At 38.5% G+C, this 12,695-nt stretch overlaps 1 protein-coding gene across 9 annotated transcripts in view; it reads left to right on the top strand.

Annotated features, from left to right (window-relative positions):
* WDR17 (WD repeat domain 17) overlaps positions 1-10,585 on the top strand; it is a 165,232-nt gene extending 154,647 nt beyond the window's left edge. For 3 of the 9 annotated variants that reach the window (XM_075611116.1, XM_075611089.1, XM_075611053.1), the window contains exons 28-31: positions 3,248-3,346; positions 7,095-7,278; positions 7,691-7,805; positions 9,832-10,584. In XM_075611116.1, the coding sequence (XP_075467231.1) occupies positions 3,248-3,346; positions 7,095-7,278; positions 7,691-7,805; positions 9,832-9,881 (448 nt within the window). In that variant the 3' untranslated portion in view covers positions 9,882-10,584. Of the gene's footprint in view, positions 1-3,247; positions 3,347-7,094; positions 7,279-7,690; positions 7,806-9,831 lie in introns of those variants that run through there. The other 6 variants (XM_075611098.1, XM_075611070.1, XM_075611061.1 and 3 more) reach the window with 5 other exon arrangements.
* The last annotated feature ends 2,110 nt before the right edge of the window (positions 10,586-12,695 follow it).

Here is a 12,695-nt window from a genome sequence, read left to right as displayed (position 1 = left end):
GCTTCACAATAATCCTTTTGGAATCTATAGAATTATAGTGTTTGCATCTTTAAAAGTTTGACAATAGAAAACCTACAAAAATGCTGATAATACAATTATTGGCTTAGTGGTGTTCCAAGAAATAGTTTCCCCTTAATTCAATATTCTGTAAACATTATGTGGCATTCAGTTGGGGCATGCATAATAAGTCTAGAAATGTAATTTGACATCTAAAATCATTTTAATTATGTTACAATGTGCTGCCAGTGACTTTAACTTCAGTACCTTATGCTTCATTTCAACAGATCTCAATGAGTACATGAGATTAGCTTTAACACAACTGTAACATTAGTTTCCCAATCTACATAATGGCAAGCATTTTATTGAATAAATCTTCACATTTGCATTACCATCTGCCCAGCATTAGCAGATTACTAAATAGTGTTATAGATAAGGGGACATGAAACTCCAAACATACAGATCTTGAAGACAGTATTCCAAACCCCCAGTTACTGCATTCAGAGTTTCAGAATCCCTAGAGCAATAGATAAAAGCAGATGCTGAGAGGTTGACACTTGCTGTACAATAGTCTGCATTAATGCTATTGTTTATGACTTTATGCTTATGTATAGTAGCAGAAACATAGAAGCATATATGCAATTTAAAATGCAGGCAACTGCATATTAAGGAGGAGAATCAGATATGAAAGTAAACATAAGAAAGATGGCATCTCTGCCCCCTCTATGCTGATGATACAATATACAAATGTACTTTTCAACCTCTGACCTTACACCTGCTGTACAGACCAAAGTTTCAGAATGTCTCTCCGCTATATCATCCTGGATGGCACTCCACTGGCTTAAACTTAACAAAAATGGAGCTTGTCATATTTTCTCCCAAACCTGGCCCTACTACCTCCTTCTACATTACTGTTGGAGGCACTATGTGGCCAGGTCCCCCCTGGGTCACCCTGTCCCCTTACCTCCTGCTGCGACTGGCAGCGGAGGCTGGGGAGAGTGCAGGAAGGTGCGCGGGTGCGTTCGGCGGGTGCCGGAGGGAGCGCTGCGGCTGGTGGAGGGGCGACCAGGTCGCCGGAGGTCCCTGGTGGCACCCTTAGCAGGGTGCAACCATCTTGTTGGTGCCCGCGCATGCGCGAGATGGTGCGCATGCGCAGAAGGTAGCACAGGTAGCACAAGTGGTGGCCAGTAGGGAAAGGCTCTATACAGCGACTACATGTCCCATGAGCCTCTGGAATAAAGGACACATGGTGTGCACCAGACAATACGGCTGCAGAGATCCCCTGCACCTAGAATAGATACATTTGGTGCGCAGGTAGCCATGATAGTCGGAGCTGGGACAGAGAAGGGTGAGGGTGTGCTCATGGTGTCAGTGTCCCCTGAGCTAGGCCAGAGACCCCCTTATAGGCCCCAGCTAGACCTCAGCTCCCACTAGTGTGTGGATACTACTGGGACAGCCCCTCTGGATAGGGACATTGCCCCTGTATTGTGCACAGTGCCAGGGACACAGCAACAAGATGCTGCGCCGTATCAACGGCCTGTGGTCTGGGACCAGACCACCCCACAGATAGAGACTCTCTTCATGGTGGGATCCTCCAGCTGGATACCACCCCACGTGGGGGTGGATGCCATTGCTGACGGTGACAACGTGGGACAGAAGGGCCCTTTCTTTAGTCAGCGGTACCAGGTGCTGGAGCACGTGGCAGGTATCAGAAAGTCACCAAGTGCATCTATACTCTTACGGTGGGCAGCGCTGTCTCACACACTTTGGGGTCGGTTGGCTCCTATGGACACCAGGGTGGTTAGGTGCCCAGGGCATCTCGGTACATTGGAGAAGACCCTACTAGTGTGTGGATAAGGAGGTTGAACAGTGGGGTACAGTGTGGGGGTAAGGCTGTGCGAGTTCTGTGTTATATGCGTTATAGTAGTCTAAGTTGCCTGCAGTAAACCTGTTATTATATACGTCTATGCATAATTATTGTATTGGGTCCTGTGAAGGGGTTATCTGGCGCTGTCAGGATCCCTCACAGGTGGAGGCGCTGTCACTGGATGATCCAGCAACGGAGGTTCAGGCCTCCTGTGAGCCGTAGGTAAAGCACCACATACAGTACACTCAGTAGTCGCCACATCTTCCAGAGCGTTGGGGAAATAGCGCTACAACTACAGTATAATACACCCAGTAGCACAAGCATGCAGCCTAGGGGTCAAACTCGACTCCTCTTTCAAACTCTCCTCTGACATTCAGAAGGTAGCTAAAAACCTGTTGTTTTTTCCTCTGCAATATTACAAAGATACGCTCTGTTGCTCTACTGCTAAAACTCTGACACAGGCCTTCATTCTCTCGTGACTCGATTACTGTAACTCCTACTGTCTGGCCTTCCTGCCTGTCTCCCCTACAATCTATCCTAAACGCTGCTGCTAGAATCACTTTACTCTTTCCTAAATCTGTCTAAGAGTCTCTCCTGCCCTGTTCTGGTTTCAGGTTAAACCCCGTATCACACACACAAGCCCTAATTTCTCGCTACACACCATCCCATCTTGCGTTCTGTGCAAGGATGTCCTCTCTCCCTTTTATGTATGAAGCACTTCTTCCCATTATGTGTTATTTATATTATTTATTATGATTATGTCACGTGTATTACTGCCGTGAAGCGCTATGTACTTTATTGGTGCTATATAAATAAAGATATACATGCATACATACATACAATCTACTGTATGCAGTCTTGTGAGAAACATACATAAATAGTGCAGTAAGTGTTCAATTAGACTATTTATAGAAGGCTTTCAATGTTCCTTCTATTGGGCATAGCCGGATCAAGGCATAGGTAACATCCTTCGGCCCTATGGCTGGAGGGCCTCCGCTGACCACAGCAACTCAACTCCCCACCTGATAAGGCACAGGAGTGGTCCTTCAACACATGCTTATATTTTCCACTTCCTTCCCCACTCACCCGTTCAAGCAGAGGCATGGGCCACTGGTGACAGCACCCACAATCCCCCGACAGTTAGGATGATTAGGCAGAAGAGTGGGCCATCCGTAGCAGGAGGGGGATCGTGTTCAGTGCTCTGCAGTAGAATCATATGATCACTACATTCCGAAGGGCCTGTACACTCTTGTTCCGCATTCCCATAAATGCTCAAATGGTTAATATATATTTAGTTATTTTTCCAGCTGTTACTTTTCAGCTGATATATAATATTAGCATTGTTATATTTTGGATTTTTTTTCCCCTTGCAACAATTTCCAGTCAGCTTTTGAAACGTCGTGAGGTGTGTGTTCCCTTGCAGATTGAGCAGCTTTCAGTGGAGCTAGATGCTTGGAGAGCTTGCAGCCAGTCCACTAACAAGTAAGTGAACAACAAATGTCAAAAATATGTTATTTCAGGGCCACATTTTCAGGCAGAGTTGTGGTTAAAGCAGCATATGCTACATTTGCCTTCTTTTCTTGTTATTTGTAGATGTAAAGCATGAGGCAATGTATCATTCTACATTCTTACCTAAGCTGGCAATTGTTAGGTGCTCCTGTTATAATTGTGGCAAAATCCTTATAGTGTTGCTAACATAATGGCTGCTTCAGTCAGTGTAACTCAGCAGCTACAATGTATCCTTAAATTACTAGAGTGACATTATCTATTGTTACAATTTACAGCTCAAACTGCTGGGAATATTGGCAACAAATTATTACAAACAGGAAAGTGTTGCAAAGAGCTTGCACTGCTTGGGAGGTGGGCTAAAACCTGCTATTGAAATCAAACCATACTTTAAAATTGATTAAAAATGGCATTAAGAATTAAATAATAATAAAAAAATACTGAAAGTATTATCTAATACTACAGCATTGATCAATTTTAAAAAAAAAACCATAAGATTTCACATGTGTTGCTGATCGAAACTGTCCACTCTCAAGTAAAACAGCAAAACAAGCCATGGTCAGGGCCAGTTGAAGAATAGGAGTGATTAGGACAATAGGCTAGAAGCCATGCTGAGTGGGCAACTAATTGCTGTTGACAGTAGGTTTACATATCTGTTGTGCATGTGACTAATGTTGCTTTCATAAAAGTACTGGGAGGCAATCAGGTCCCCAGTGACTAGACATTGGATGGGTTAGTGAACAACAGGATAGGTCAAGGGCTGGATAATCCACTGCTTCTGCAGATTAAGGGAGTAGATTCAAATGTCTGAGTCCTGACAAAAAAATGGCTATGAAATTAGTTGCTGTTTAGATTCATGATCAGGATTTCTAGTGCATGTATCCTACAAAACATATAAAAGTACTGTGTGTTGTATTTCATCCCCCTTCTTATAAAGCCGCCCGTCTCTTCCCCTGATGTTATTTCATATCGGCGTCAGCAGGGGAAAAAAGAGCTGGTTTAGCTCACACTGTTAGAGCTCCTATCCTGAACAGCAGAGGTTGTGGTTTGTAATCCTGTTGAGCCTGGAACCAGTACCCCCTTGCTCACAATGTTTGCCAATATAGGTCTTATGGAAATCTTTTTAGGGAGTGTTGGATGTGAGTCATTTAAATATACTTTCCATATCTCCCAGGAATCTAAGGTGTGCTCATTTTTGAGCGGTGTCTCTCCATATGTTATTTGGGGGGACGTTTGAGGATATATATATAAATATATATACATATATATATATATATATATATATATATATATATATATATGAGAAAAAAAGAGAAAAAGCGCCCGATCCATGTGTAAAATCCAAATACAAAGTCTTAATAAAGAATGACAAGACAAATGAACACTCACAATTTGTCAATGCAATAAAAGCATTGTATGGGTAATCCCATGCGCCAACATGTATCTGCTCACCGCCTGCTTGCTTCGTGACGTCAGTCTTCACTGCTAGCGGCGTATCACGAAGAATCGTCCCTCCGGCAGTTCAGACCGACAGTCTATGGTTCCTATCACGCAGTGTAGATTAGTCCGTGCGGCTCAGGAAAAGTCTTCCTCTTACTGGCAGAAGGCGTATGAGCTTAGTCCGCCACCGTAGTTTCACAAAACCACGCGCTTCTTCATGGGGAGGAGGGCGTCATAGCACGAAACGATCGTCGGGCTATAGTGACGTCATCAAGTTGACGGTCACGTGGACGGCGTCTGAGCGTTTTTGCAGCTCCCACGATTGGGAGTTTTCTCAGAAAGCTACACAGATGGCTATACATACTGGGCTCTAATCACTCAGCTATTGTTGCAGCAACATCTACCAGGTCGTATTCATCCTGTTTGTTCTTGTTTATGCTGCATTACCTCTGTACACCTATTTACAAGTGTATTTTACCTACCAGTGATACCAGACACAGTGACATTCTGCTGGCTTTCACTCGGAGGGTTAACCACAATCATAGTATGTCGCACTACAGTTATGTTCTAGCAGAGCTATATACTCAGTGTGTCTAGCTTTCCTTATAAGAGGGACTTCCCCATTACGAACAGTGTATTTTCTGCACATTAGTAAGGTATAGCTACACAGTCAGGTTAATATAAATTTGACCCTTTTCCATATATGTCATGAGGAAACTAATATAGGTCCTATTAACCTTTGAATATTACCCTACTGCTCATTGTACGTCCATCAGGGGATCTTTTAAGTTTCTGTGTACTTTAGATGTACTTTAGATGTAATTTTATGCATTTCGCCGTGTTTTATTTTGTATTAAAGTTGTCATGATTGTCTGTTTAGCTTTAGATTAGCTCTAGTGGCTATTATTTCATATTGGTCTATATACCACTATAATACTATTGGTACCAGTCACTTTATTGATACTTTTTGATAAATATTTTGGACCGAGGTATGAGTGCAATTATGAGGGACTTTCAGTGACCTTGCTTGGCCACTTGGTGTGTTCTTATATTAAAATTAGTAAGGTTAGCTGTTTATTAATGGTCTATATATATACTGATTAGAGAAATTAAGCAATGTCAATATCAATATTAAGTCCTTTAAGGGCTAATGCCTGGAGGGTGAAAATCCAGCAGGACTCCCACTGGGAAATTCTCTGGATATAATCACACCCCCCCCCCCCCCCTCCAAACATGGTTAACCTGTTCTATTCCATAAATATTAAAACAATTGGGATTGCTACTATGTACTAATCTATAATGGTTGGACACATTGTGTGTCTCAAGACCTTGAATAATATTACGTACATGTTCTCCCACTCGTGTCTTAAGTTTGCGGATAGTTCTGCTCATGTAATGGAGTTTGCAGCTGCACTCCAGCACATACAGTAAACAACTCCCTTGGTTTGAAATGCTATATTAGATCGTATTTGTAATTGATCCCAGTATTGACAGCAATAAACTCTCTCAATTTGGATTCCTATTCCTATTATTATTACAGGCCCTACAATTGAGGCATCTAAAGAAACTTGTCGTATTATTTCTTAGCCAGCAGTCTTGTCTTATTGTTTTAAGATAATTGGGCACCAATTTCTGTTTTAAATTAGGGGCCTTAGAGAATATTACATCTTGTTTTTCACCTATGATATTTTGTAGCCAGTCATCTTTATGTAACACATGCCAGTGTTTATTTAAAATTCTAGTTATCTTTTTGGATTGGTTACTGTATTTGGTTATGTTTTGTTAATGGAAAAAACTTCACAGACCTCAAAGTTAAGAAATGTGTTCTTTTGTACAAAATCACATGATTTTAAATTGTCATATGACATTTATTGTGTTTATTAATAATAATAATAATAATTTGTTCTTGTATAGCGCTGCTAGTTTTTACATAGTGCTTTACAGAGACATTTTGCAGGCACCGTTTCTGCCCCGTGGAGCTTACAATCTATGTTTTTGGTGCCTGAGGCAAAGGGAGATTAAGTGACTTGCCCAAATTCAGAATAAGCTGACAATGGGAATTGAACCAGGTTCCCCTGTTCTCAGTGCCAGTCAGTGTCTTTACTCACTGAGTCGCTCCTTCTCTCATAACAATAAACGCCTCCATGTAATTCTTTATCCCTTAAATGTCTACGTTTCCTTGATATAAACAGTATCTATGATTTAAAAAAAACAATAAATATTAGGTATGTAGATAGTATGTTTGCAATCTGACCTCGTTATTCTTTTGCTCTTTAATCCATAGATCCAGTGAAGAGCTTCCATATACCCCCCCTACTGAATCGCAAAGAAAGATTTATGCATGTCTTATATTGAAAATAAAAGAAGAACCTCTTAAAGGAATGATCGGACCAGACTATGTTACAGGAACCAATCTTCCAAGTCACTCTGATGTTCATGTATCTTGTTTGACAGGATTACGAATACAGGTATGTCTTGATGCATTGATACTGTATGTGTTACACTTTTCACAACTCAAATTATTATTACATTAAACTTCCTATGAAGCCTCATGCATCATAAGTTTCCAAAAAACTTATTTAATGTTGTGGAAGGTCAAGCAAAGCAATGTTTCCATGTAAATAATCACAGAAGAGTTTATTCATGATCATTAGGTAAGTAGGTTTGTTTTTCTTGATTAAGTGAAATATTCTCCATGAACAAAAAGTACCTCTCAATAAAAATGTAAAAAAAAAAACATAAAATAACATTTATAAGCACTTGCTGTTTGATATACAAATATAGTATAAAGAGAAATATTTATTGAAAAATATAAGTGAAATATTTTGATTGCACATTTTCTGTAATGGACTTATCTTATATGAAATCTTTAACATAAAGGTGGTTTCAACTTCAATAGAAAACTGCAAGGTAGTAGCCCCAGACGACCTCTTCTATAGAAGAATTTGTAAGGATGGAGCATTAAATAAAAAGTATACAGCTACTTGCTTGAAGGGTATGTAACAAACATAAATGTAAAAGCCACATTTAAATATTAAAATAGGTGTTCTAAATGTCCCCCTTGTCAATGGGCACTGATATTTTGTGTCAAACTTTCTGTGAATACAAACTATATTTCTGAATTTGTATCAAAATGTATATTTTTATTAAGTTACTGTCTCAACCAAAGTTATAATGGATCTAAGAAATAAAAAAAGATGGATTGAACCAGGGGTGCGCAAACTTTTGGTGATGTGCCCCCCTTTCTGCTCTCCCCCAGTGTCCCTTACCTTTGCGTCGGCGTCAAATGACACCACAGAGTCATGCGACGTGGCATCACGTGACCCCACGGCGTCATTTGATGCAGCGTTGCCATGGCGACATGTCGCCTGAACCCAGCTGAGGCAAGGTAAGTGAGTTACACAGGCCTCGCGTGGTCCCCTGGCATTTAATTGAAATGCCTTGAGGAAGAGCACGGGGCCTCGGTAACTGCCACACCCCCCAAAAATATATTGCACACCCCTGGATTAAACCAATGTTGCTGGATGTTGTATTTCTAAACAACCAATTAACACGTTTGGGATGTTATCAAATGGAAAACATATGGGAGTCTCTGTATTAAGAAATTAGTCTGAGTTGATGCATTTGCGTATTTTTTTTTAGCATTTTTTCTTTTGTGAAACGCAACATATTTATTAGGAGTATTTATATCCTCGTAGAATTTGGTCCATTCTGCGCTAGTATTCTGCTCTAAAAGAATGACTTATGCCACCATTAAGGTGACGTAAAAACTAACGGTGAAAACTGTCAAGAAATGTAGCACAAGCGGCACATTTTTAATATATACACCTGCAGCAATATGCAGATGTAACTCAGCCCTAACTCCTCCCACGTGCTCCACAAATCCCTCATCTCGTCGTAGACCCAATGGTATGCAACGAAGATTAATACATAGACGCTGCCTGGCGCAGGTATTGTTCAGCACCTGTTGCAACAAATTAATAACTTTTCCTTTAATACATAGAGCCCATGGGGTGGGTTTGACTTTCATAGAATATACTAAATTCACAAATGGGGACAGTTTGTATAAACTTTGAAGTATTTTGGCTGCTACTAAAATGGCACCTAAGATGCACAATACTTGATAAGGAGATATTTAACTCAGTTATATTTTTTCTGGTAACATTTTTGTAAATAAATAAAGATTATGGTTTGCTTGGTTTCAATTATGGTTTGTAATTGAGCACATTGACCATATTTATAAGTTTGAAAGTACGCAGTTCCACTTACCAGCAAACGGACTGCATAGTCTATATATTTTTTACTTCAGGATATATACATGGTTTATAGATTTGTTCTGAACAACATACCTTATCAATTATTTATTGTGAACTATCACATAGTGCTGATTACTCTGATGTGGTTGAATATTAAATTCTCCCAGTTGCAAAAGGGAGACAAAAATGACAAGGTTTGGCACAAAAAGATTTTAATTTTTTTTAAACAGCTCTCAATGCATATAGTATTTGAATGTGTGTTATGATTATCAAATAATTTATTAACTTTAAAAATATTATTTTACGTGTTTATTAAAATGAAGCAAGTATGCTTAGATGTGGAGGTTGTAGAGAACATAGAACTAGGAAGACCCTCCAAGCTGACAGAAGTCTCCCATTGCCAGCCATAAGAGGGGTTAAACAAAGAGACATATAATGGTGGTCAATAACTGTTAGCAGTCTATTAATGAATGTCATGTGAAGCCTTAAACAACTACATGTGACCAGGACATACGGTGGAAACCATTAGTTGCATTTGTTCTACACAGTTTGCACAGACTTAGCTGTGTGCTCATTTGCATGTCATTACCCAGAAGCCCTGACTGCAGTGGAACTAATGAATGTTAGGAGATAATGGTGAAAAGCAGGATTGCAGACCTGTCTGAGACATGTGAATTTGCTCACAATTTGTATTTTTAGTCACAGAATTAGCCAAATCGTATAATTTTGTCATTGTGTTTTTTTTGTTTTTGTTTTTTTTTACAGGGGCCTGTGTTCCTTCTAGAAGATGGCAAGTCTGCAATTTCTTTGAATGATGCTTTGATGTGGGCAAAAGTTAATCCCTTCTCACCTTTAGGAACAGGAATACGACTGAATCCCTTCTGAAAATTAATTCACCATACCTCTTCTGTGAGGTAGTTCTTTTAACAATTTCTGTGCAGGTGGGGCTTACGGTGCATTGAACATCTACATGCTGCTATCGCCTCTAACAATACAATCATTATCTTTTTTTTTCCAATGGATGGAATTAACACAAAGGTTAATTTCATCCTCACAATGGCAGCTATTTTGATCTTGTGTTTGGTAATGGTAAAATTATAGCAAATTGTTGTGAACAAGATAGAAAATTAGTTCAGTTGTTGGACTACCCAAAAAAAAAAAATGTTATGTCATACAGTTTACGTTTCACCTTTATGCAGTTTACAGCTATGTGGTAAAGAAATAGTGCTACTGTCCAGTTAAAACATCTTTAGAAACTTCTGCTTGAACAAACTAAATATAAGCTGCTTGGCTAATGCTGTATATATACTGTAGTATGCAAAAACGCACATAAATTAAACTGTGAACTGTACTACCATTTTTAAAACTATACAATTTTAATAAAATTTGTACTGTAATTCTACTGCTTCTAGTACACCACAAAATATAAATATAATTACGCTTGCATTTTCAAAATATACATTTTTCCTTTACATTAATTCTTTATACAAATGTTCTATTTACAAAAATAAAGTGGAAATAAATTAATTGTGGTTATATTCCTTTTTTAGAAATAAAAAACAAACTCTAATGTATAACACCCTGTACTTTTTTCCATGTATATGTCCATAATCCTTACTTTTTTTTTTTATTATTATTATTATTATTATTAACAGGTATATTTATTTAATGATGTCTTACTTGATTGTTCAGTTTTTTAATGAAATACAGGAAAACCTTTGTAGGCATGTTTGTGTTAGGTAAATATTTCAATAACCTCCCTGTCCTATATAGTATTTGCCATACATTTTTCATCAATATATGCCATAAGATCTAGTCAACAGAAACTAGATTTATTTTCCTGGAAAGTATTGGCCTGCAGTGAGTTTCAGGCTTTCCAACATTAAATGGGTATAAACAATTTTGCTAGGCCCCACAGCTATGAACCATAACAAAGCCTAATTGTCCAATTGATGAAGGCTTAAATATGTCCTTTTGTCTGTAAGTTGTTTCTGATATGATATGATCCTGTTTTTCTGAGAATCCAGAAGTCGGCATTAATTTCCTTCCTGCGGTCTATATGTCTAGCTAAGCTGATTGCTGGCAGTTGTTTTACAAATAAAAATAAGCAGATCTACAAGGATCTTCTATATGTATTTGTATTTTTATTGGCGACTTAAAGCCAGAATCACTAGAGGGGAGTAAATCAGGGTAAGTATCGCAAAATGTAGAAATCAATTACAAGTTGATTTATTCATAAAATTATAAACTACAAAATGTTAATTAAAACACACAAGTAAATGAAGCGTAATGTATTGGGAAACTGTTCAGTGGAAGGATTGAAAGAATACCAAACTGTACTGCAAATATAATGCAGCGAAAAAACTTGTTTATGCAAGATATATTCAACATTTTCCCCATGCTTTATATTCCCGTACACTATTAATTAGTCAAACAGTAAAAGAACCCAAAAGTAAACAATACAACCCATACATAATGAAACAAACTATGCTAAAAGTTCCCTTATATGGTTTCCTTCTTTGAATTTATCATCAAATTAAAACATACCACATACAGAATCTTCCCTGAAATCTATTGTTAGAAATTATCGGTTTACATTTCTAGTAGAACGTTTTGGTAGCCACATTGGTGCTGGAGATGCATAGATATGCTGGTTGTGATACCTTTAATTGAACCAACAAAACGGCTCTTGGCCTGTCATTAGCTGTCATAGGGGCTCATTCTAGTACCTTCAATAAAATTTACAGTACTTGAGGTCTGAAGATTAATAATATTGAAGTTTATTCATGTAGCTACATGGATTGTTGTACTCAGTCAAATTGCTGATTATATATATATATATATATATATATATATATATATATATATATATATATATATATATATATATAAAATAGAAGAAAAAAGCGCCCAATCCTAGTGCATTACTGTGCAAAAAAATGGTTTAATTCCCAATAAAAGGCTCATAAAATGAACTCACAAACATAAAAGATAAAAAAGCACTGTATGAGTAATACTCATGCTCCAAAGGATCTGTAAGCGCTGCTGCTCTGCTACTCTGCTCCGTGACACCACCGCATCCAGTACAGCCCTCGTGTATCTCTGCCAGCAGGAACTCACGTCATCAGGCTCCTCACAGTATTCTTTCCCCGGGAACACACCTCCAGATAGTTTAGGTTCCCACCGGGGACAATGTTTGCGGCGGAACGAACAGATGACGTCACGCCGTGCACGGAGATGGCAAGCAGGAGAATGTCAGGCAGAACTCATAAATCAACGCTGCAGGAATCCACAGCACACCTGGCCCTACGCGTTTCAACAGCTAAACTGTTTTCATCAGGGGATGGACTATGGATGTGCTAGACACATATATATACACCCACACATCCAATTAGCTATGCAAAGATAGATTAAAAAATCAGGTGTAAACAATTAGCATAATGAGAATGAATCTGATACCCCCACATAAGAAAAACATATGCAGCTGTAGATTTAAACCATTAAAATCTTAATCTTACACAGAATAAACTTGTAAATAATGTATAATACATCAAATTACTATGCTTGCAATTGTCAAAATATTTTTGAGGTAAACAGACCATAAAATATCTATATATAATAAATATCTG

Source organism: Ascaphus truei, chromosome 1 (genome assembly GCF_040206685.1).
Source record: "Ascaphus truei isolate aAscTru1 chromosome 1, aAscTru1.hap1, whole genome shotgun sequence".
Taxonomy (NCBI): Eukaryota; Metazoa; Chordata; class Amphibia; order Anura; family Ascaphidae; genus Ascaphus; species Ascaphus truei.
Note: the sequence above shows the minus strand (reverse complement) of the source record. Positions and strands in the feature narration are given on the sequence as shown.